The sequence below is a fragment of the Crotalus tigris genome, unplaced genomic scaffold (genome assembly GCF_016545835.1).
Source record: "Crotalus tigris isolate CLP2741 ecotype Arizona unplaced genomic scaffold, ASM1654583v1 scf7180000017947.1575755, whole genome shotgun sequence".
NCBI classification, from domain to species: Eukaryota; Metazoa; Chordata; class Lepidosauria; order Squamata; family Viperidae; genus Crotalus; species Crotalus tigris.
Window position 1 is genome coordinate 4,534 of NW_024096739.1, and position 25,686 is coordinate 30,219.

The 25,686-nt window shown below is 39.2% G+C and overlaps 1 protein-coding gene across 1 annotated transcript in view; it reads left to right on the forward strand.

Annotated features, from left to right (window-relative positions):
* The first annotated feature begins 9,708 nt into the window (after positions 1 to 9,708).
* SLC9A8 (solute carrier family 9 member A8) overlaps positions 9,709 to 25,686 on the forward strand; it is a 69,681-nt gene continuing 53,703 nt past the window's right edge. Inside the window, exons 1-2 of the mRNA XM_039345247.1 lie at positions 9,709 to 9,865; positions 13,508 to 13,686. Coding sequence (XP_039201181.1) covers positions 9,852 to 9,865; positions 13,508 to 13,686 — 193 coding nt within the window. The 5' untranslated portion in view covers positions 9,709 to 9,851. The remainder of the gene's footprint in view (positions 9,866 to 13,507; positions 13,687 to 25,686) is intronic.

Here is a 25,686-nt window from a genome sequence, read left to right on the forward strand (position 1 = left end):
AACGAAGAAGAAAAATAACAGCTCTCAAAAGCAACCAGTAAAGCTGCATGAAAAACTCTCTGATAAATTGAAACATAAAAAGGACAAGTATAGAAAGCGGAAAGAGGGGCACATAACTAAGGCAGAATATCAGCAAATAGTACGAGTCTGCAAAGATGAAGTTAGGAAAGCTAAGGCTCAAAATGAACTAAGGCTTGCGACCAAAGTCAAAAATAACACAAAAAGCTTCTTTCAACATGTAAAAAACAAGAAAAAAGTGAAGGAAACAATTGATCCATTAGTGGGGGAAAGTGGCAAGAAGGTGACAAGCAACAGAGAGAAAGCAAAACTATTTAACTTGTTTTTTGCATCTGTTTTTACACAAAGGGAAAAAACAGACCAATCTATCAAAAATAGTGCCATAAAAACCAGAATAGAAACACAAGTTAAGATAGGCAAGAAAATAGTAAGTGAGCACCTGTCTAGCCTAGACAAGTTCAAATTGCCAGGACCAGATGGATTACACCCCAAGGTTCTCAAGGAACTGGCAGATGTGATCTCAGAACCACTGAACTATATTTTTCAAAGATCCTGGAGCACTGGGGAACTACCAGAGGACTGGAAAAGAGCTGATGTAGTTCCCATCTACAAAAAAGGGAAAAAATGGATCCAGGAAATTACAGACCTATCAGCCTGACCTCAATACCTGGGAAGATTCTGGAAAAGATAAACAACGAATCAGTGAACACCTAGAGGCAAACAAAGTCATTACTAAAAGTCAACATGGGTTTGTCAAAAAAAGATCATGCCAGAGAAATTTTATTGCATTTTCTGACCAAGTGACAAAATTAGTAGATCAGAGGAATGCTGTGGATATAATTTACTTGGACTTCAGTAAGGCATTTGATAAAGTAGATCACAACCTACTACTTGATAAGATAGAAAAATGTGGGTTAGACAGCATCACCACTAGATGGATTCGTAGCTGGTTGACAGGCCATACTCAGCATGTGGTCCTTAATGTAATGTAACCGCATCTACATGGAGGGAAGCGTATAATGGGGTGCCCCAGGGCTCTGTTCTGGGCCCAGTGCTCTTCAACATCATCATCAACAATTTGGACGAGGGGATAGATGGGGAACTCATCAAATTTGCAGATGACACCAAGTTGGCAGGAATAGCCAACACTCCAGAAGACAGACTTAAGATACAGGAGGATCTGGACAGACTTGAACACTGGGTGCTATCTAATAAAATGAAATTCAATGGTGAAAAATGTAAGGTTCTACATTTAGGCAAGAAAAACCAAATGTACATGTATAGTATAGGGGGTACCTTGCTCAATAGTAGTAACTGTGAGAGGGATCTCGAAGTCCTAGTGGACAATCACTTAAATATGAGCCAGCAGTGTGCTGCAGCTGCCAAAAAAGCCAACACAGTGGCATTATCAGAGGGAGAGAATCAAGATCACATGAAGTATTAATACTACTTTACAATGCCTTGGTAAGACCACACTTGGAATACTGCATCCAGTTTTGGTCACCACGATGTAAAAAAGATGTTGAGACTCTAGAAAGAGTGCAGAGAAAAGCAACAAAGATGTTTAGGAGACTGGAGGGTAAAACATATAAGGAACGGTTGCTGGAATTGGGTATGTCTAGTTTAATGAAGAGAAGGACGAGGGGGGACATGATAGCAGTGTTCCAATATCTCAGGGGCTGCCACAAAGAAGAAGGAGTCAAACTATTCTCCAAAGCGCCTGAAGGCAGGACAAGAAGCAATGGATGGAAACTAATCAAGGAGAGAAGCAACCTAGAACTAAGGAGAAACTTCCTGACAGTGAGAACAATTAACCAGTGGAACAACCTGCCTCCAGAAGCGGTGAATGCTCCAACACTGAAAGTTTTTAAGAAGAGACTAGACAGCCATTTGTCCGAAATGGTGTAGGGTTTCCTGCCTGAGCAGGGGGTTGGACTAGACGACCTCCAAGGTCCCTTCCAACTTTTTGATGATGATGATGATGATGGTGTTCACAGGAGTTTGGAGACTTACCAGGAGAGGGTTAGATGGGTACTCTATTGCAATTCTCAAAATAAGTGTAAAAAATCCAGATTTTTACTAAGATTGAGTCAAGACTGTCTTGAGCTATACTTGGATTAATCTTTTTAGGTTTGTACTGTCTAGATGTGTTGAGATGACCATTTCAAGAATTCCTACTCTGGAAACTTTGGCATGCTAGCCAGATATCCTGGGAGTCCTTGTATATGGAGGATACAGAGCTATTCAAGCAAGTTAGAAGAGAACCAGAAGCACGGTTCACAATTGCTAACCACACCTGCCTGTTGAAGTTATGCAACACTCTTAACTGAAAGTGGAATTCCATACAGCTTATGGTACGGTAGTCATTATTTATTTCCTGAAATGACTCTCACTCATAGAAAGGCAGCTCTACTGATATAGGATTTCTCTGAACAATCTAGTATTTTTCCTTTCTCTCTTGACTCTTGACTCTAAAGAGAGTCAAGGTTACATTTCACTCTTTTTTTCTTGTAGGAGGAGAAAAACCAAAACATTTGAGAAAGAAGTTTAAGGAATTGGCCTCAGGTGAAGTACATGGCTGTGATGTGTGTTCTGTGTGTAGCACCACTCCCATAGGGACCGCTTAAACCTGGACCCTCCCAATCTCCCCTCCTCCAACTGGCCACCAGCCCAAAGAGGTCTCTGACATTGGTGCCTCTGCCTAACAGGGCATGTAACATGGTGGTATATTCAGTCATGATCGGCAGTGGTGGTTGCTCTCTCTCGACGGTGACTCACTTGGGATGATGGTGGTTGATCTCAGGCAATAAGAACTTACAGGGAAGATGGTGGTCAGTCTCTAATGACAACAACTTGCCCAGAATGATGTTAATCAGCCTCTGATGATGGCAACTTGCCTAGAATGATTGAGGTCAGTCTCTGGTGATAGCAACTTGCCTAAAACAATGGTAGCCAGTCTCTCGTGGCAACAACTTGCTCAGGATGATGTTAATCCATCTTTAATGACAACAACTTGCCTAGAACGATGGCAACCAATCTCTGGAGCTAGTAGAGGCCTCCCATGTCTGTTCTCCTTGCCCTTCTCTGATCTCATTCCATGTAATCCCTTTTTATCTCCCCCAGCTGATCCTATAAAGGAAAAAACCCCTTACCTCCCACTAAAAGACGTTATGTCAAACTCTTCTCTAACTCTTCCTCTGCCTAACTTACTCCAATGAGGGAAAGGAATTAAAACTTCCCAAACTACCCTCTCTCCCTCTCCCCTCTCTTCATCTGGCCTGCCCACAATGAAAGAGACAGAAACAATAAAACTTCACCTTCCCCCCCTCTCTCCCTGACCTGCTTCAAGCAAACAGCTCCAACCAGCCACTACCACCTCTCTCTCTCTCTGCCTGGCCTGCTTCCAGCAAACAGCTCCAGCAACTACTCTCACTCTCTCTATCCCTCCTCCTTTGTCCGGCTTGCCTGTAATGAAGCAAAAAAAGCAAAAGCAAAAACCCCAGCTTCTTATTCTCTCTTTGATCAGCTGACTCACTTAGTTTCACTAAGCCTTCTCTCTTCATCCCTTCTATCGGCTTCCTCCTCATTTTTCTTCCCTCCTCCGAGCCACGCCTCACTGCCAAATCCATGGCAGCTTCTAGAGCTCCTCATCTTCCTGCCTAATAGGGGGCTCCTACAAAGCCGTTCAGCTGGCCCCATTCTCATCCCAATTCCATTACATGTGCATTGAATGAATGCTACTTCTATCAGCAAAATCATTGATGTAGAGTAGACTGAAGAGTAAACTGAGGAAGCAGAACTTCAAAAAAACCAAGTTGTTGTGGGAAACACTACACGCAGAGAACAATGACAGGGCCTTTGATGATACAAAAATCAACATACAAGGGCTGAATTACTATGGTGAAATAGACTTGTTCTTTCCCACACACTTCTCCATTTGCATTTACAAATATGCATTATTTTATAAGCACTAAAGAAATAAAAAGACAATCCAAGTTCTTCAGAACCAGCTCTTGCTGAAACAAAATGCTATTTACCCATCTTTATGTTATCAAGACAGAATCTTTTAGTATGGTTTTATCACCCTTCTAAATGTTTATTCAACTACCATTCCGCAAAGTAGGGATTTTTTTTTCCCTAACAGCAAAGCTGTGCTATCTTTTCTCCACCCTCACAATTTGATCTATATAGATTAAACTTTTAATCACATGCCTGGAATTGCTCCAGACTCTTGTTTGTAAGGGCATAAGCAGAGAGTACAAAATACCTGCATGTGTCTTCCGCTTCATGTATATCCTCTCTTTGTCCCAATTAAAGTAAGGATGTGATGTTCTCTGGATCTGAAGAGAAAATGTGTTTCAGATCACGTGCATCAGCATATATGCAGCACCTCTTGGCAAGTCTTACAGCAGACATATTTTCCTGAAATTGTCTTGCAGCTTTGTGGAGCAGGTGTAAATTCCAAGAAAAAAATAAAGATACTATGCTTTAAGGATCTGCAGATTAGGTTTACATCCATGCCACTAACATCCCCCCCCCTTGATTTTTTTTTGCCTTTGAATCTGAAGTATTGCACTCCCCTAATACAAAAAGCTGTACTTTTTACTAACCATAACAATACAGGTAGTCCTCAGCTTATGACCACAATTGAGCCCAAAATTTATATTGCTAAGTGAGAAATTTGTTCAGTGAATTTTGCCTCATTTTACAATTTTTCTTGCCACATTCGTTAAGTGAATCACTGCAGTTGTTAAATTAGTAACACAGTTGTTAAGTGAATCTGGCTTCCCCATTGACTTTGCTTATCAGAAGGTTGCAAAAGGTGATCCCATGACCCCGGGACACTGCAACTGTCATAAATGTGAGTCAGTTATTAACCATCCAAATGTAAATCACATGATGATGGGGATGCTGCAATGGTCATGTGAAAAATGGTCATAAGTCATAAGTCATTTTCAGTGCTGTCGTAACTTCTAACGGTCACTATTATAAGTTGAGGACTACCTGTACATCTAATGTAAGAATATTCTTAAATTCTTTTAGTGGGTCACTATAGAGTCCTTGACTTACAAACACAACTGAATCTGGAATTATGGTCATAAGTCAAGGTGGCTGTTAAGCAGGTCACCATCTGACCATGCCCAATTTTATGACTATTTTTGCAGTAGCCATTAAGTGAATCCATTTTCCCTAACGAGTGCTGTTTTTTTTGCCAGAAACCAGAAGTAAACACTGAAAACAGCCCCAAAATACTGAAAATCATGATCAAATTCAAGTTGGTAACCAAGTGCCCAAAATGTAATCACATGGGGGGGGGGAATTTGCAGCTGTTGTAACTTTAAAAACAGATTGTAAGTAACTCTAGGGAGGTCCATTCTTACTTCAGCTGGTCACTAAATAACCAGTATCTGGTATTTGCTTCAAAGAGATGATTTGATGAAGAAAATGCAAATAGAATCAGAATCAAATTAGATGATTTTGACATTGCTGCTACTCTACTGTTGCCTCTTTGCCCAACCTAGTTTCTTGCCTGGTTCCTCCTTGTTTACTAATTGAGCTGGAACCACTTCCCACTAGGTCAGGAATAGGCAACCTCTTTTATGACTTGTGGACTTCAACTCCCAGAATTCCTGAGTCAGCATAGCTGAGTCCACAAGTCATAAAAGAGCCAAGGTTGCCTACCCCTGCACTAGGTGATTCTGACAGCTGCAGCAAACACCCTCTACCCCAGCTATAGGATCACATCCAGAGACCTCTGTACTTTCTTCGGCCTTTCAATGGTATCTGCATAGTCCTTGCAACCTGCTTCCAAAACCAACTTCCGTAGTCTGCCATCAATATATATCCCCATCTGCCACCACTGGAAAAGTCGAGCTGTTATGGGTTCTTAATAGAGACAAAGTAGGCAACCAATGATTTTTCTCACCTCAAAATTTGTGAGGAATGCAGTTCTGCCTTTTGTATCAGTTTCTTCTACTAATATTATTAGATACATTCACCTGAAGGGATGGGAATTATACAAGTAGATCTGTTTTTGTTTATATTATTTTATACAGTATATCATAGTCTATTACAGTATAGTAAACATAGGTAGTCCTTTATTTACAACCATTTAGTGACCACTCAAAGTTTCAAGAAATCTTCATGCGCAGTGGTTAGACTGCAGCATTGCAGGCAAATTCTGCTTGCAGTCTAGAGTTTGATCTTGAAGAGGCTTAAGGATAACTCAACCTTGCATCCTTCCAAAGTTAGTAAAACAAGGATCCAGATTGTTGGTGGCAATATGCTGATCTGTAAACCACCCAGAGAGTGCTGTAAATTACTATGGGGCTGTATATAAGTACTAAGTACTATTGCTATTCAATATTCAATAGCAGTGAGAAAAAGTGACTTGCAATTGGTTCTTACACTCACAACTATGGTAGTGTCTCCATGATTACGTAATCAAAATTTGCACACTCTGCAACCAGCATGTATTTATGATGGTTGCAGCATCCTGGGGTCATGTCATTACCCAGCAGGCTTCCAAAAAGCAAATGGGAGGAGCTGGATTCACTTAATTACCATGTAATTAACTGAACGTATGTGGTTAAAAAAAACATTGTAAAATTGGATGCAACTTACTTAACAACCACCTCATTTAGCAACAGAAGATCCCAGCCCAATCGTGGTTGTAAATCAAGGACTACCTTTATACACTGGTGATAACACAAAACATTGTTTTAAAAAATGCACAAGTAAAACAATGTCCTCTCATTAATAAGCCACATTACCATGACTTATATGAAGAAAAACAAATGGTCAGGGAATGGATTTCTGAATTCCCAGTAAATGCTTACTTTTTAATAAAGTGTTTGGATATTTTCTTATTTTAAATTCAAGTAGGGCACTTCCTGCATTGTTCAGTATGATTTTCCTGTTTATTTATTCTCTGTGGATAGCCTGAAGGTTGTTGCGAAATGACTGATACAAAGGCAATTGATTTAAATGTGAATCTCGGTTTCATTTCCCTTCTTCCAGGCACAGTTTAACATTAAATGAATCAGTCTTCCATTTGCTTTGCAAGCCCAATCATTTTGGAAACCAAATGAAGTCTAAGGTTTGGGTACTTTACATTTTTGAAAGATCAGAACTATCAGAAAGACCAGAAAATCAGAACGCTTCCTGTCTCCCAAATTTTAGATAAAATATATGAGGAAAGGGACTGAAAAATAACTTCATTTAAATAGCCAACAGTACCAAATATTCTGCAATGTGTATTAAAGAAGGATTATTCATTTTCTATATTATATGTCTGAGTTTTCTTATTCCTAGCATTTTCCTGCAAGATTAAAAATATCAATGCAGATTAAATTTTTTAGTGTTTGACTATCAACATCAAGTTATTTACTCAGAATGCCGTATATTTTATCAGGGGAATCTGTTTAGACTACTTAGAACAGAGGTCCCCAACCTTTTGGGCACCAGGGACTGGTTCCATGGAGAAAGGTTTTTCCACGGACTGGAGAGTGTGTGGTTTTGTATGCTGCCTGCATCCTGCAAATGGGGCTTTGCTTGTTTGTGCGGACTGGTTGCTGGCATGCCATGGCCCAGTACTGGTCCATGTACTGGAGGTTGGGGACCCTTGATCTAGATAGAAGATTAAAGACAACTAATTTACTACTACATCTTAGCACTGGAGGAGGAAATGTCTTAAGACTTATGCAATCATATAAATTCTTGACTGTATTTAAAAGAATTCAGCTAGCATGTTTAATAAATGCTTATTAACTGCATAGCTGACAACCACAAATGAAAGCTCTATATAGAAACTCTTCTGTAAAAATGATTACATTTATGCATTGCTGTGATGAATTTGGAGAAAATCCCAGAGCTGGGATAAACTTGTCTGTCTGCGGTTTTATTCATTTTCTATTCTTAGGTAAGCAAAAAATGCATTTCTCCTTCATTTATGTGGCATGAGGTACAAAGAAGAATTAAAACAACAGAATTCAAATATTGTGCTAAGTCATAATGTGATTTGATTGATTTTGACTTGACAAATTATGTGTATCCTATCATGGTTTTAAACCATGGTTTATAGTTTAGTATACTGTGCAGATTTAGCCAATTGCGAATTAATAAATTAATTTATAGTTAATTAATAGGGTTGTTTTAACACTATGCATGAATCCAGTCTCTTTGAAAAGTTCAGTACTTTTGCATATTCCTCCTGTTGCTGCTAAGTTACTGGACCAATTAAGACCAATGCATACAATATTGGTGAATCAGAAACATCAAGTTTGCCTATAATATCTTCTCAATTTATTCCAACTTTTTATTATATTATAGGTTTTTGTTTTAATTTTGTAACTGTGTGACTTTCAAATAGTTTGTGCTTCCTTTTACCTTCAAAAGCTTTGCCAAAGAAGAAATGAGTGAAAGCAGAAAGAATTGCTCGATATACCGAGACTGTGAAGTAGAATTTATAATATAGAACTTCTTCACTTTAAAGGAAAGAGAAAGATGGTTATTGTTGTGGGGAAAACAGGAAAAGGGAGTAATTTGGTATGTTCACCGCTTCAAGTTACTTATAAAGTAATAAAGGAGAGATAAAAATTGAATAAATAAATTGCAGCCTCCCCTTATTTAAGTCTCTTGCCTACACGTCTACCACCCAGTTCAGGTGATGGATGAAGAAAAACACTTCCATTCTGTTGCTCACTTATCAGTTTGCTTAAAATAATCTTTTAAAAACTTATACATAGGTATCAAATCTTTCAGTAATTACCTATGAAAAGAAACTATCTTTGACTGCTCTAAATTTCCTATTCATCATTTTCAATCTTAGTTTGTTTTCCATTCAAGTTAAAGTGAGCTAATAATGTGTTAATTTAACTTTCTCAGAGTGAAAGATTTCTAAGAAACAATGTATTTGGATGGAGTAGTGGTGGAGGATAATCTTCAGGGTTATAATTTGTTATAATTCAAATTAAAAATAATTAAACAGTTCACACATATTAACCCATACTGTGATTTGTCCATTTATGACTTGCATGTTGTGTGAACATGTGCAAACATAGCTTAATTTACTATTCCATTGGAAAACACAATGATGTAAATTGCCACATAGTACTTAAGTATAGTACCTGGTTTTAAAATACTATCCTGTAATGGCAAACTAATGGCAAACCACTTTGAAAAAACTTGCTGAGAAAACCCCAGTGACTTTTTTGTCTAGTCCCCAGGAATCCAAAACTGACTAAAAGGCACACACAAAAAAGTCAGAATTCTACAGAGCACTATTTAAACAATCATAATTTATGGGTTGTGAGAACGCAGCCAGTGGTTGGATTCATCCAACATGAATAGTAATTCCAACATAGTATGGTTTGGCGTGCCAGATTAATTCTGAAAATTGGATTGACTACACCATAGTTATGTTACTCCTAAGTAATCATGTTTGATTGATTCTTCAAAGTTTCGCTCTTTCCACACCAACAGTAATTCATTCCCACATAACAGCCACACCTGAGCAGCAGGTGGGTGCCACTGCTCGGAAGCGCCACCCTACAATATGCAAATCTCGGTCATGACGTAACCTGCCACTCACGCGGCGATGTCGTAATTACTGAGAAAGACCCGGCGCTAAACCTCAATTCCCCCTGCGGTCCTTCTTTGAATGTTGCTTGCCATAGAGATGCGTCATACGGTTCCAGAGCGTCGCAAACAAGAACCCGGAAGTCGGTCTCGGACAGTGTAGTTCTAACACTCCATGGTGCGGGGGGCTGGGAGGGTGAAAGAGGAAAGAAATAACATATTCTTGCCCCATTAAGATTTGAAGAAGCGAGCAAATGGCGCAAACGGAGTGAGTGGTTTCTCTTTAAGGGCTCTGGGCGTGGGGGGACGAGGTGAGGAGGTGGGAATACCTGTCGGGACTGAGGGGCTTCAGCGTTGCCAGATTTGCGGTAGGTGAAAGGCCGCGGAGAAAAAAAATGCGAGACTTTCACCTCATCTGTAGTCCCGGAGAGCGTGAGAGAAGCCTATGTCGGACCCTTACTTGAACTCCAGCTCCCCATAGAACAGTCATTTAGTATCATATCATTGTAACCTGGAGCTTTCCAGATTATGGGAGGTTACGATTCCACCCGCCATCCTGGCCTTTCCAGTCAGGTCTGTTGAAATACGATTCCTGACACCTCAGCTGTCATTGTTGGGCTGGAGTCGAGCACATCCGAAAGACCCCTGATTGGGGAAGGCTGGGCGGGATGATACCATCCCATCCCCTGCAGATGTAAACAAGGAGTTGAAACGTGTCTTCAGTCTTGGATGTGGGAGGCTGAGTCATTTCTCAGACAAGTTCCAGGAAATGTATAAGTTAAGCTATTGATATTGTTTAAACACGTACACGAGAGCCAGTTTGGACTAGTGGTTATGGCAACAGGCTAAAAAGCAGGACTTCAACTCCTGCCTTAGTGATGAAAGCCAGATGGGTGACTTTTGGCCAGTCATTCTCTTTCAACTCAACCCACCTGACTGGGTTATTGTGGGGAAATTAGGAGGAAGAAGGTGTGTTGGATATGTTTGCCACTTGGTAAAAAGAATAATAAAGGCAGGATACAAATAGATAAAAATTGACCACAGTAATTTGTAAGCAGAGCATCCTAAGTGGAAGAGGAAAGATGTATTGCCAGGTCATGAAAAGAAAGTTGCAATGATAATTACAGATTGTGATGATAATTAAAAGAATAGCATCCTTTGCTTATTGGATATCAGTGCAAGAATTATAGCATTATTTCAAACTGCATTAGAGCTAAAACATAAACAAACACAACTGGTCTTATATGATATTTTTACATCCATTTTTATTGTTTAAAAAACTTGCTATTTTTATAGCAAATGTATCCATGTTTGGGATATCAAAGGTATTATAGAATTGAAATTTGCCAAATATGAGTTTACATGTAAATATAATTACCAGCTTTTTGCACAGAGAATAATATATTTATTAGTCTGTGGACCTAAACAGAAAATTAGTTTGGCGTAATGGTTAAGACACCAAGCTAGAAATTGGAAGATTGTGAATTCTGCTTATGCATTAGGCACAAAGCTATCTGGGTGACATTGGGCCAGATACTGTTTCTTAGCCTTAAAAAGGCACTGGCAAACTACAATGCAAAATATTGCCAAGAAAACTACAAGGACTTGTCCAGGCAACTGCCAGGAGTCAAGGATGAGTTGAAGACTCAAAACAGAGATCAGTAAAATACGGGTAGGTAATCTGGAGTCCTCTATATCTTTTGGTTGAAAAAAATATTTGCTTTGATTTGGGGAGTTTTTCTCCAAAATATCTAGAGGATGCTAGATTATCTATCCTTCCACAAACTGTTCTCAGCATTGAATGAATAAAGCAAAATAGTTCATTCATACATTAATTATCCTGAATAAGAGAAGATAATTTTGACCTTAGTGCCTTGAGCCCAAATCAACACTATGTTCATTCATGGATTGTCCCTATTTGGCCTCATGTACTGTACTGTATCAGAAATGGGTTTTACTTGTAAGTGGCTCCACGTGTTGCCAATTGCTTTTTATTCAAGCCATGATAAAAGAAGCAGTTTCAATGCAGATAAATCTTTAAGGAGAGGTTCAAGAATATGCCAGTCTTCTATTTATTTCAGTGCTAACACTAAACACAATACTATTCTCTGGGTTAGAAAAGGATATGAAATAAAAAAGAATAAATAATTCTCTATGTTCAGAGGAGGATGCAGATTAACATATACAGTTAGAGTCTTTCTCCTCCCTTTGGAATAATTGATCACAAATATTTTCATCTTTACTCTTAATGTAATACATTGTGAAAGCCCTTTGCTCTCGAACTTCACTGTTTTGGGTCTTCATGCATTTTTATTTTTGTTGTGTATGAAGAAGTAAAATTTCAATATTTCAAATATCTCTGCTTTGACTGTTTCCTGTTATCTTTTTAATGAATAGTTGCATCATGGTGTATGAATAGTAATACCACCAAATATTTATATTTATTACCCATTCTTTTACTGATGTGGCAAAGTCATCTATTTCCATCCCTACTGTATGTCATAGAAAACAATTAAAAATATTTTCATATGATCTTCCAGCAATAAAATGTGCCATGATTCTTGTTTCTTGTTTGTACTGTTTATCAGATATTGCTGAACTACATTGCTGCTATGTCCCAAAAATTACCAAAGTGGCCAGAGCTGATGGGAATTGAAATCAAACACTATTACACATTCACCAAGCCTGCAATAGAGTAGACCACACATTCCTTCATTTAAGGCCTAGCTGCTTTAGATGTTACACAAGATCTCTAATGTAAAAGAAATCAATAATTCTCTAAGAAATCTGAGGCAAAATCTTTTGTTCATTTTAAACTTTTCTGATAATTGTACCTAAGAAAACCATTGACAAGTATTCGTTCTTTATCAAAATTTGGTTTTATTTTACAATCCCCTTGAGAAAATTCTAGTGCATCACAATAAGTTAGCCATGTATATTTTTTCTATCATTTCTCAGCTATAAAATGCTTTTTGTGGTGAGAACTACAAAGATGTTTTGGGGCACAAATTAGACTTTTTATTCATTTCATATTCTGAGATTGGCCTGCTTGATATAATGCTTTTTGAAATCTATATTGACCTTAGCTTTGTCATATTATAGTTATGTGTGCCACCCAAATCTTAGATCATGTCCTTCTAAATCTAATAGCCTTCTGTTTCATAGTAACATCCATTATTTCATCCAGGCTAAACAGCAGGCAGCAAAGTATAATTTCCAAACTGGTAGTCCCAATCCTCCTCTTTCTTGTGCATCTTGTAGTACCTTGTATTTAAGTTAAGTTTTTTTTTCCTCTGCCATACAGGCTTCTAAGTGAGTTGAAAAAAGAGGCCCTGATTTAAGAAGTCAATTTATTAGAGTTAATATAATGGGGCTGTTTTAACAAATAACAGAGAGATAGTATGTGCTTGTGTCCAGTATTATTTCTTCCAAAACAGTTCTGAAGTGTGCATAGCTATAATAACTATTCCATAGCTGTCACTGATAATTTAGAATGCTAATATAATATGCACTATCCAGTCCTCCTGAAGAAAATCAGTCTCCTAGGTACTCTTTGTTTCTTCTAGGTTATGTACTTGTAGGTGTCTTATCTTTATTTCTATTTCTATTTTGCTTTGATGCTTTTACTCTTAAGGAAGCAACAAATGTTTCTTCAGGTACTGTACTGTACTCTTCATACATTTATTTTAATCATTTCACTGCTGTAGTTTCCCAAGAAGCTTTGGAGTCACAGTGTTTATACTGAAATTATCCAGGACCTATAATAAAGCACAGTTCTTTTCAGACAGGTTTAATGTTAGGCATTTTTTTCTTAAATAATACTTTCCCCAAGTTTTCTGTGTTAAAGACATTGTTTTTATTTTTAGTCCTGTTTCTACTCAGTCTGACTTGTGTTTGCATTCTCTTACAGTTTCCCAAATGTGACCCATGATGTATTCAATTTCACCCTTCATACCACCCTGGCCCTCACCACAAAACTAGTGCTTCCTACGCCTGCCAAACCAATCCTTCCAGTGCAAACTGGCGTCCAGGCACAACAGGAAGAACAGTCGAGTGGCATGACTATATTCTTTAGTCTCCTTGTACTAGGTAATCTCTTATTAATTACTTTTGATAGCAGTCATAGAAAGATGAAGATTGTGAAACGCTATTCCAGTTATGCTTTCTGACCTGTATTACTAGTATGGAGAAAAAGTGGAATGGAAGAGCTTGTTTTTTTAAGTTTCCAATGTAGAAGGAAGCAGATGTGAACATTAGCTTTCCTCTTTCTGAAATAAAATTTGCATCCCTTTTACTCATGCAGGGTGTCATGGTGGCTCAGTGGTTAAGATACCGGGCATGTTGGCCGGAAAGCCGGCAGCCCAGGTTCAAGACCTAAGAGTTTTGATTTCCCTTGTAAAAATGATGGCAAACTATACTGTCGGTGTTCATTTGTGTTGTCAGAATGGGATTTGAGAAAGCAAATGAGATAGGAAATAAGCAATTCAGAAATCACATGTGGTTCATGGGTGATCTATGCCTTGTTTAATGGGTCAAATTGCCCATCCAGGAGATGTTGGCAAATGTTATCTGTGGTTTGCTAAATATTTACAGAATTTTGATGATTTGGTTCATCACAAACCACTCTATGGGTCTTAGTACCTTATGTGAAGGTGTGAAATAGCATCATCTTGTGTTAAATAGCACATTTAGCTAAATGTAATTTGTGCCACTTTGGCTTCTCTAACCACTTAGCAAACATGAAAGTAGATGCACATGAAAATAGATGATAGCTGCATACAAATCATGAAAATATAAATATTTTAAGATGAGATATAATGTGTAAGTGCAGTTAAAGGCTGTGTTCATACTTTTGTCTCAGCCACGTGGTGTAAAATATGTAACTCATTAATTAGGGCTTAATATGGTACATAGATCCAGCCAATTATGATTTATTTAGCAAGGTTATATTTAAATACACCATACCTTAATACTGTGTTTGTATCAAATTAATGACTTTGCCCAAGATAAGGGGAAACAACTCAATAGATCGATTTTTGGGGAAGAGCAGGTTATTCCCAACGAAAGCTTTATATTGGCAATTTACAGATTACATTGTAATTTGCATGAGTAGAGTGATAATTTAAGAAAGACATTATCCTGGAGTTTCACTGCTTAAATGAGAATGTTTCCTAATCAAGATTCAAAATTCATAGTCCTGAACTTTTAATTAAAATAAAAATTATAAATATTGTATTACTATTAGGGTCATTTTCTTCCTAACTGTACCTTACCAATTTTCAAACAGATAAGAAGGTGAGTTAAAAATATAATAACAACAATTATTAAGGGAGAAACTATAATGACAGGAAACACTGGTGATATAAAAAAAATCTGCAAAAAACATTGAGGAATGGTGAAGAATAGGACCAGTTCTTACATTTTAAAAATATTCTGAAGATAGTCTAATAATTTTTGTAAGATAGGTTTAGGTCACTAAGAATTTCAGCCTGATGGGGCTTTGGTTTCAGGTTCTTGGTATAAAGAATATGAGTTTCAATTTTTAATACATTTTCATAGGTTTGATTAATCACAGCTTAAGTGTTCTAATAACAAAAAAGATCCCTATAAGAATATAAATGCATTACAAAGCTTTTTTAAGTTTTAATGTAATTGCTTTTTTCGTGTATCTTGCAATGTGGAAAAAACATTGATACATTTTTTAAAAAATGTTATTGTTAAGAGAATTAGTTGAACAAGATTAGAATTGGATCGCTGCCGATGTGAACTATGTGAGTGTACTAAAATTAATGATCTTTCCAGGAATAAGGTTATTCTGTGTGTCTGTATGTTTACATTGATGCTCTGTATGTTTATGGTAGCTTCTACAAAACAAAATACCCAGGAATTCCCTGTATAAGTTAATAGTTTATAAAAATTTGATCACAAAAACGGGGAGAATTGTGTGTAGCCTGTATGCAGCAGATCAATGCTCCAAACCCATGTGGTTTATGGAATTAATTTTGAAAAAGAATTGCTTTATCTTTTATTCCATCATGACAGAGTGTAACTTGAGTACATAGCTATAGTTTTTACTTACAATAATTAAATTCTGCAATTGCTTCCTCAATTCCAGTCTTAAAATTAAAGGATGTTGTACCTTCATTGTATTCAGAATGTAAAGAAATGTTTCTTTTATTTTTTCTTAAACTCTCTGTTGCAGAAAGAATTATTTGATTTTACTTCTGTTCCTACTTCCTTGTGAATTGAAGGTGACTTCTTTTTGAGGAAATATGTCCAGAATTATAGAATGAGCCTCTTCATAATATGCAATTGTGTAATCCAACATTTCTGACATAGAAAAAATTGTTCCCAGGAATGGGATCCTTTAAAACAAATCCATTAAATTTTGGTTGAGTTTTTGAGATTCCAAGTGTGAAAATAATAAGGATATATATTACTAACAATATAATAGAGAAATGTTTCTCTAATAGTGAGAGATAATATTTTAGCCCTTTCTTTCACTAGGTTTTCATAGCATCAAAGGGTTATTTTCCTTTTCTTTGATATTTTTCCTTGATTCAATTTACCTTTATGTGAAGTGGGTAATTCTGTATGAAAGATATATTTATATAGTCTGTATATATTATTTAGCTTTTGCTTTCCATTACCGTTTCTGGTTATACTTTCACAAACATAGTTAATATTTAACCTTTGTTTTTCCTGAAAATCTGGTTGTCAGTTTGAATGATTGTTTATACCATCACAGCCTAGTGCATTCTGGTTGTATTGGATTACAGTTTCTATTTTAATAATGCTTAATTTTTTTGTAAGTGTGGGAATTATTCTGGAGAAAAATCAAGTGTTTTCCTTTGAAACACCCCTATGCTGGTTTGGAAAAGTCAGTTGGACCCATTTTCATTCCCACAGTGATCCTAGTAAGAACACTAATTACTGCCATTTTTAAATAATTATCTAAAAAGGTTTCTTAGATCCACAAGCTTCTGAATGTTAAATATTCAAGTGTATCTTTATCAGGGGTCTTCAACCTTGGCAACTTTAAGACTTGTGAACTTCAACTCCCAGAATTCCTTAGCCAGTCCACAGGTCTTAAAGTTACCAAGGTTGGGGACCCCTGATCTATATTACTGTTTCTCCAGATGGAGAAGACTCTGAAGTTGTTTTGTGTTTAAAACAAGATAGGAGCAAGACATGCATTGAAGAGTTGCAAAATGTACAGCCGCATTAGGGAGATATTTGCCAGAAGGAAACCAGTTTTGATCAATTTTGAAATTTTTTTTCTTAATAATGTCAGTGGCCCTGAGAGAGTGCCCTGTCTAAAAAAGTGATTCTATAGTTAAAATTAAAACATCCCAAATATAAAAAAATAACTTTTTGTGAGTTTTAGTGATTTTCTTTGAATAGGAATAAATGCTTTGTGTGTAGGTTCATATAATACTAAACCAGATTATGATTTAGTGCCTTGTTTGAAACCAGCTAATACAAAAAGCCTAGATTTTCCTTTATAAATTTATTAAGAAAAATGCTATGATAATATCTCATGAGGTATCGTTATGTGAAACAATATAAGAAAACAAGGATTGACTAGATCGAATCCTTGTCTTTTTAAAACTGTGTGTTATCCTTTGTCTTTAGAGAGAATTAATGTCTGGCCTTCAGGACCAACTTAATATTTGAAAAGCATTAAATGAAATATTTAAAGCTAAAGAAAAAAATAGATGACATTTAATTGCACAAAGATATTTTTTCTTTTCACATTTGGCATCACGAACTAAATTCCTGAGTACAGTAAGATTATTTTGAAAGCAGCCAGTGCTACCATCCCACATCCTCCTTACGACCACAATTGAGCCCAAAATTTATGTTGCTAAGCAAGACAGTTGTTAAGTGAGTTTTGCCCCATTTTGTAACCTTTCATATCACAGTTGTTAAGTGAATCACTGCAGTTGTTAGTAACCTGGTTGTTAAGTGAATCTGGCTTCCCCATTGACTTTGCTTGTCAGAAATTTGCAAAAGATGATCACATGACCCCAAGATACTGCAACCATCATAAATATGAGTCAATTGCCAAGCGTCTGTATTTTGATCACATACCTATAGGGATGCTGCAGTGGTCGTAAATGTGAAAAATGGCCATGTCCCTTTTTTCAGTGCTGTTGTAACTTTGAATGGTCACTAAAGATAAGTTCATAAAATATGGCACAACAAAATAAGTCTTTGGGAGGCTCTACAGATGCTAGTTTGATGGGGGAGAGGGTTTTGCAGGAGAGTGCCTTTGGGTCGGTGTTGACCCTTGGTAGCTGGATGAGTCTGGGCAGTTTTCTGGGCAAAGGTTATGGAAGTAGTCTGCCATTGCCTTCTTCTTAGGGCTGAGAGAGACCCAAAGCCCCTCATCTGTCTTTGTGCCTAAGGCAGGACTAGAACTCCTGGTCTCCCTGGTTCTACTGATGCCTTAATCATTACACCAAATTGACATTATGTATGATTATCACCAACTCCTTCTCTCCCTTCCTGCAATTTATATGTCATTTCAGCCCAAAGAAAAGTCCAAAGGGTATTTTTTTACAGAGGCCCTGTGAGTTTGTAGGAGTGGCTCTATTGAAATATGCAGAGAAAGTATGATGCAACAAAATTTTATCCTACTACTCAAAAGGGTTTATTGTTGTTCAGGTGCCAGGGTTGAATGTAACTGACAACTTGCAAATGGGCTGGTAGATACTGACTGTAGAGTGCTCTCAGTAATGACCCTGGCCTATACTATTTGCAGTGAAGGGACAAATAGTAAAAGGAATACTGTAAAACAAGCTGTGCTTAAGAAAGGATCAATAGAGCAAATGGCTTTCACATTTAATAAATGACAGCACTAGGTTGGGCAGGAAAAAGTCTTATATAAAACCTTAGGAGCCACTGGCAACAATACAGAAAATAAAGAGGAAGTTGTACTAGCCATCTGATTCATGATGAGGCAATTTCCTGGAAACTTTTATTTAAACCTGCTAATTCACTTGGTAAATTCAGTCTGAATTGAAGCTGAATATGCTACTTTTGAAACAATGGCAAAAAACAGCTAGGAAACCTTAATCTTGATGGTACATTATTATACCTGAGGTCCAATGATTGCAGGAAAGCACTCAGGGCATAGAAGGCCTGTATTTATTTATTTGTAAACATATCACCTTGTATGGCTGCTCCACTTACCAAATGACTTATTAAAGACTACACCTAGAAAATTTTCTAAAAAAAATATTGTTGGGGAGAAATAAACACCAAAATAACCTCTAAAACAATCGATGTCATGGACAATCTCTTTCTCTCCTTTGCTACTTTTTTTGTTGTTAAATGAGTCTTTCTCACTTGACTGTTGTGTCACTTGTCAAAGTAATGTCACTTTGCTGTGTCCAATAATATCTTTTAAGTACTAAACCCCATTATCTCCTGAGACCTAGTTTGCGTTTCTCCTGTGACAAGATGTTGTGGTTTATTGCTGAATAAATGATATTAGATTTTTCTTGCTCAGAGTTGTCCAGATTCTGTGCCACGTCCAATTTTTCCCAAATTATCTTGGTATGTGATTTTAGACCATGCATCTTCCTGTGCGATGCAAGAGCAGCTCTAGCCATTTTAGACATGTCAGAAGAAGTTATATCTCCACTGGATTTGGTTCCTCTCCCCCATGCTGTTAACAATTCTGGATAAGGCCTTTCTGAAGAAGCCTGGCTGGAATGACCTAGTCTTGTTTGTTTGATGAATTCATCAAATATTTTAATAACTTGCATATTTATCTAACTTGACTGAACTTACTGGTTCAAACACTTGCTGCTTTCTCTTTTTTTCTGGGACATTTGTGGTCCTTTGCAGACTTTTCTACAATCTCCTTCCTCTCCCCACTTTTGTTGACTATTGGTTGCTTCTCCTTGGTTTTCTGTTACTAGTGTGAGGCTGCTGTTTGGATGCTCTGTAAGTTTTGAATTCCAAAACATTTTTTTATTAAACTAATAGTTATTTATTATTATTTTTACTGCTACTTATGAAATGGATCCATTGTCTGAATGTGCTGTTATAAGATGGAACTCTTTGTTAGCTAAAAAAGTTGACAGCGCAGAAGTAGAAAAGAAAACTATTTCTATCTGCCAACGAGAAATAAAAAGATTTGTTTTTTGTTTGAGAAGATATTAACATTTTAACAAGTGACCATTTCTTTGTGGGATGGGCTTGTTTACCAAATAAGAGAAGCTAAAACCCAAAGGAGAATTTGTTAAGTGATTGTTGTCCCATTTTATAATCTTTTTTGCCAGATGTGTTAAGTGAATCACTACAGTTGTTAAGTTAGTAACACGGTTGTTAAGTGAATCTGGCTTCCCCATTGATTTTGCTTGTCAGAAGATTGCAAAATGTGATCGCATGACCCTGGAATGCTGCAATCGTCATAAATATGAGTCAATTGCCAAGTTTCTAAATTTTGATCACATGACCATGGGGATGTTGCAGTAGTTTTAAGTGTGAAAAATGGTCATCAGACACTTTTTTCAGTGTCGTTGTAACTTTGAGCAGTCACTAAATGAACTATTGTAAGTTGAGGACTACCTGTAATATTTCTATTCGATGGTACCCTGTCCTGAGTTCCCATCCTGGTGGGCCAGGTGGATGTGAGAGGGGAGAGACAGTCTTTCAAATAGCCTGGCCCCAAGGTACGTAGGGCTTTAAAGATGATAACCAGCATCTTGAATTGTACCTATTGTTTCTATTTCAAGGAAATGTTATCGTTGGGGAAAGTACTCAGTAATACTCCATAATGTGAGGTACAAATAACAACAGGAGTGGATGGAAAGTTCCTTATTGATTCCCCAGTTTTTAATATGTAAAACAAATTATGTCATTTAGGTGTGTATAACATACTGTAATTCTAACAACTTTTATCATGATTGTGAAATCCTTGCAACATTAAATTTTGGAGGATCTTTTTGTAACTAAAAAAAAACACAATGCTACATGCACAAGAGGAATTAGAACATTCTCCAGCATGATGACTGAAGAATCCACCAATGGGTTATTTCAGTCCTCCTGCCCAATCTGACCAAGTTGTCAAGTTGTCACGCCTTCTCATTATCTGGGACCTCCCAGTTTTCATCTTGATCTTCGCCCATGACGATGTGATTTCTTGACTCTCTCTCTCTCATTGGAGCAGGTCTGATTAGATTTATGATTTATTAGTGGATTCTTCAAAAGTTAGCAGTATTAGTGGAGTTTATTTCCCTTTCTGAGTGATTTGTTTCTATCTTTCTCTCCCTTCAGGATTAGGATAGAACTTCTTTCTAGCAGGGGTGGTGGTGCTTCCCCTTCCCTGAATTCAGCACTCTGCTGAATCATCAGACTAATTGGCTTAAAAAGTGGGGAGAGTTTTTTCCCTTCGTGGGGGTTGTAAGGGGGTTACTTGTATCTTCCCAGCAACGTGCATACAATTGCCTTGCTTGGTGGCCGCCATTTTCAAGCCTCGTGGCTTCTCCCTGACCGGGCTCAGTCAGGAATTCCTCTAGCGGCCGCTATTTTGGATTCGCGAAGGTCTCTTTTCACAAAGTTTTTCTGCTTACCAGTTGATCTCAGGGCTTGCTTCAGCTAGCGACAGGGGGAAAATACTGTTGTGAGCTTGTACTGACTTGTGGCTGCCGCTAAAGACATCGGAGCCTCGTGGTGCGGTGGCAACATTTTTCACGCCTAACAGCTGTTAGGCACAATTCTCAGCAACGTTACCTGGATCTGAAAGCCTCAACTAGTCCCACCGTTGCTAGCTTCCTGGAACTGAAGCAGAGTTTCCCTCCCTCACCTCCCCCCTCCCCCATCTTGTTCTCCTTCAGGGAATCTATTAAGGTCCGCCATTTTAGAGACATAGTTTCCCGGGAAATGGCATTTTGTGTTTTAAAAAAATTGGATAAATTAATAAGGGGGAGACTAGAGCAGTAAATTGCATTGGGTTAACAGAGTTTACTAAACTTTATTGATTCCCTTTTTTATTGAGTAGTAGTTTCAGAAATCAAGACACCTATGAGCACAAGTGTGGAATCAGCAGCAGCTTCGGTTCTTCAGGCCTGGTCGCCATAGTGCTTGTTCTGCCCCTCTGCATCTAGTGGCTGCTCCAGCATCCTGACCATCGCCACTATTGTGGGACATGTGTGATTTCATCGCCTACCATTGTGGGGAGACTTGCACTTCAGCGCCGAGCATGAGTTCAGGTTAGCCAGTGAACCGACTCATGCCAATCCACGTGAAGTCCCTTGCAGACCGAGTCAGGCCAAAGGCAACTTTGGGTTGTATCTCGATGGAAATGGCAGAACCAACTGAGCCACGTCCCATGGACATGGATGTCACTTCTGCCCTAGCTGAGCCGGCACCCGAGCCACCTTCAGGTAAGGCCAAATGTAAATCTAAGCACGGCAGGAGGGCTAGCACGGCAAGCGACAGGCTGGCCGACCGCACACACAGAGCCCTAGAGAAGCAATTCTCCCGGGCCCAACGCTTGTCTGCTGAGAAAGGTCTCACACTGTTGACCTCCACACCACCGGACATGGGAGCGCCTCAACTGTCCACATCCAGAGCGTGGTCGCATGAGATGGTGTATCAGCAGGTCCTGATTCGAACCCTTGGTCAGGTAGGACCACCCTTATTTGGGGAGGACCGTAATTTACCAGGTCTGTCAGCAGATCCCACCGCTGCCATCACACCACCTGCTGCGGAGTTAAGGCTTTTGCTAGAGCAGTCTGTCTCTGACCAGCTCCAACTGTGGATATCACAGGCTGTCTGCCAAGCCATGGCGTCAGCGGGTCACCAGCAGACATCTCCCATTCCAGGGCCTCCATCTTCAGCAGTACCTACAGCCGCCACAAGGCCTTCACTGGATCGGTCAGGTATCGGTCAGAATCCTGTTGGAGGAAACTAGGATTCATCAGGACTTAACCAAAATATTGGCTACATCCAAATATATGGCTGATGTCTCCCTTTACTCAGCCAAACATTCAGCACGAGCAATGGCCTCCAGCGTGGTCACTAGAAGACTTCTGTGGTTAAAAAACTGGAGAGCTGAAAGTAAACATAAGTGGCGCGCGGCCACAGCCCCCTTTAAGGGCGGCAAATTATTTGGGGAGGCCAAATAATTTGCCTCTACTTCCAGCAGTAATCAGGAAGATCCTGGAGGAGCAGGCGGAAGTGATCTTCATCGCCCCTTACTGGCCCAGGAGACCATGGTTCGTGGATCTGGTGAGTCTTTCATCCTCAGCTCCATGGAGGATTCCAGACGCCCAAATACGCTAATACAGGGGGATCTCCAACATCCAGACCCCCAATGGCTTCAACTGACCGCCTGGCACTTGAACGCCGCACCCTAACCGGGGAATCTTACTCGGCGGAGGTGATTGATATGATACAGGCGGCCAGGAGGTCGGCAACGAACCGAATTTATGACCACACTTGGAAAAATTTCTGTCATTGGTGTGACAAGAAGCACATAAGTCTATCACAGGTGACGATTCCCAGGGTGCTGGAATATTTAATGGAGGGCGTCAACAAGGGATTGGCGCTCAACACCTTATGCAGACAGTTAGCAGCTCTGTCCTCGATCCTGTCATGGGACTCCTCGGCCTCTTTATCACGGCATCTGGCCATTCGGGCCTTCCTTGAGATCACAAATACCAGACCGCCCATGATTCATAGGTATCCCTCCTGGGATTTACCCCAAGTTCTTCAGGCACTAACATCATCTACCTTTGAACCACTCAAAATGTGCTCATTGAGAAACCTGTCGCTCAAGATCTCCTTCCTAATTGCCATTACTTCGGCCAGGCGTATTTCAGAATTAGCTGCCTTGTCGATTAGGAAGGACCTGTGCATGTTTCATGAGGACAGGGTGGTCCATAGACTAGACCCTTCATTCATCCCAAAGGTTAACACGGTTTTCCATAGGGCTCAGGAGGTCATCCTCCCAAACTTTTGCCCTCACCCGTCACATGAATTGGAACGACGCTGGCACACTCTGGATGTAAGGAGAGCCTTACATTGCTATATCAAGCGCACGAAGCCTTTCCGTAAGTCGGAGGCCCTGTTTGTGTCCTTCCAGCCTTTGTCAATGGGACAAAAAGTATCAGCTTCCACCATAGGTAGGTGGATCAGGGCCTGTATTTCAAGCGCTCATGTCTCACTTGCCTTGCCAGTTCCTCCTCATGTGACGGTACACTTTACACTCAGTGCTGCTACAACGGCAGCATGGGCAACTCAGGCGTCAATTGAGGATATTTGCAGGGCGGTGACATGGTCATCGCCATCACCGTTCGTTAGGCATTATCGTTTAAGACAAATTTGCTTCAGCTGAGGCCGCTTTTGGTAGACCCATCTTACAACAAGTAGTCACACCATCTGGGGATCCGGCCCCTACTGACTCCCACCCTTAGGGACTTGAGAAGCTTTGGTACGTCCCATTGGTGGATTCTTCAGTCATCATGCTGGAGAAGGAGCGTTGGCTTACCTGAACGTCTTTTCTCAGCATGATGATGAAGAATCCATGCCCTCCCCTATCAGAGGTCAGTCAGGTCCGGGTGGGTTATTGTTCTGTTAGTTTCTTTTATTACCTGCTGAGAGTCATCATGTCGGACTGTTGTCAATGGCTTCACCCATCGATGAAAACTGGGAGGTCCCAGATAATGAGGAGGCGTGACAACTTGACAACTTGGTCTTTTGGGGCAGGAGGACTGAAATAACCCATTGGTGGATTCTTCATCATCATGCTGAGAAAAGGCGTTCAGGTAAGCCAATGCTCCTTTTGTAAAGATTTTCCTTATACGAAGTAGCTAGAGTGAGTTTCCTATTTCTTTCCCACAGTTCTTGCTAAATAAGCAGATCGATACTGAATTCTATCTAATTCTATCCCTGCATCTTGGAGATATTTCCTCGATTTTAATTCTCCTCTCTCATCTAGTATGTTTTTATAGGTTATTACTTTCCCCAACTGAATGAACCTCGGGTGTATATACATTTCTAGTGTTGAAATCCAATTGGGAACTTGCCTATAGTTCTATCACCAGATTTTGGCCCATACATCTATTAGTGCCCGTCTAATGTAGTGCCTCCGGAAGTACTGGTGAACTTTATGTTTCTCATCCCATAACATGGCATGCCATCCAGTCTGCATGTCATGACCTTCCAGTTTTAATAATCTTCGATTTTCCAGTCTAATCCAATCCCGCATCCATAGTAGAATTGTAGATTGATAGTATTTTTCCAGGTCGGGGAGGCCAAGACCCCCTTTTCCTTAGCATCCTGTAATAATTTTAATTTAATCCTTGATTTTTTTCCCTTGCCAAATGAATTTAAGTATGGTTTGGTTGAAATTTTGAAAGAATTCCTTTTCTAATCTGACTGGTGTACATTGAAATAGAGGGGGGCTTCCGGTACGGAGCGACAACAATGGCGGCTATCCTCTAGCCGTCCAGCTGGGAAAGTGTCAGAGCCGCGGAGCGCAGCGCGCACCAGCTGGCCCGCGGCTTGGAATTCCCTTCCCGGGCAAAGGGAAGGGACAGAGAGTGCAAGAGTAGAGGTAGAACCCCTGAACCCTCTCTGGATTTAATTCTAGAGGGGGTGAAAGGAGTGTTCCCTCGGAGCTCTTGCTGTCTCCGCCTCCCAGCTGTTTTTGCTTCCTAGGAAGCAAAAGAAACTGCCGCTTCTATCTCCGTGCTTATAGAGAGTTGGTGAGTAATTCTTAAAAAACGGACAGAGCAGTTTAAAGGATTTTTTCTTATATAATTTAGGTGTTTATTTTTTTATTTAGTTCTGATTATTTCTCCTTTTTTTTTATTACTGTGGAGAAGGAATTAAGATGGCGTTTTGAAAGTGACGGAGTTTTTTTGCCCTTGTCTTTTGTTTCACTTTCTCCTTTTAAGGACTGGACTTTACTTTTGCTTTTGGTATTGAATCCTCTTTTTTGATTTTTTTTTCTTGGTCTTTTTTCTCTGGATTTTTAAGGATTATAGTGTTTTTGCTGCCTCTTTTAAAAGTAAAATTTTCTCTCTTTCCCCCTCATCTCTTTTTTTTGGGGGGGAAAGGGAAGTG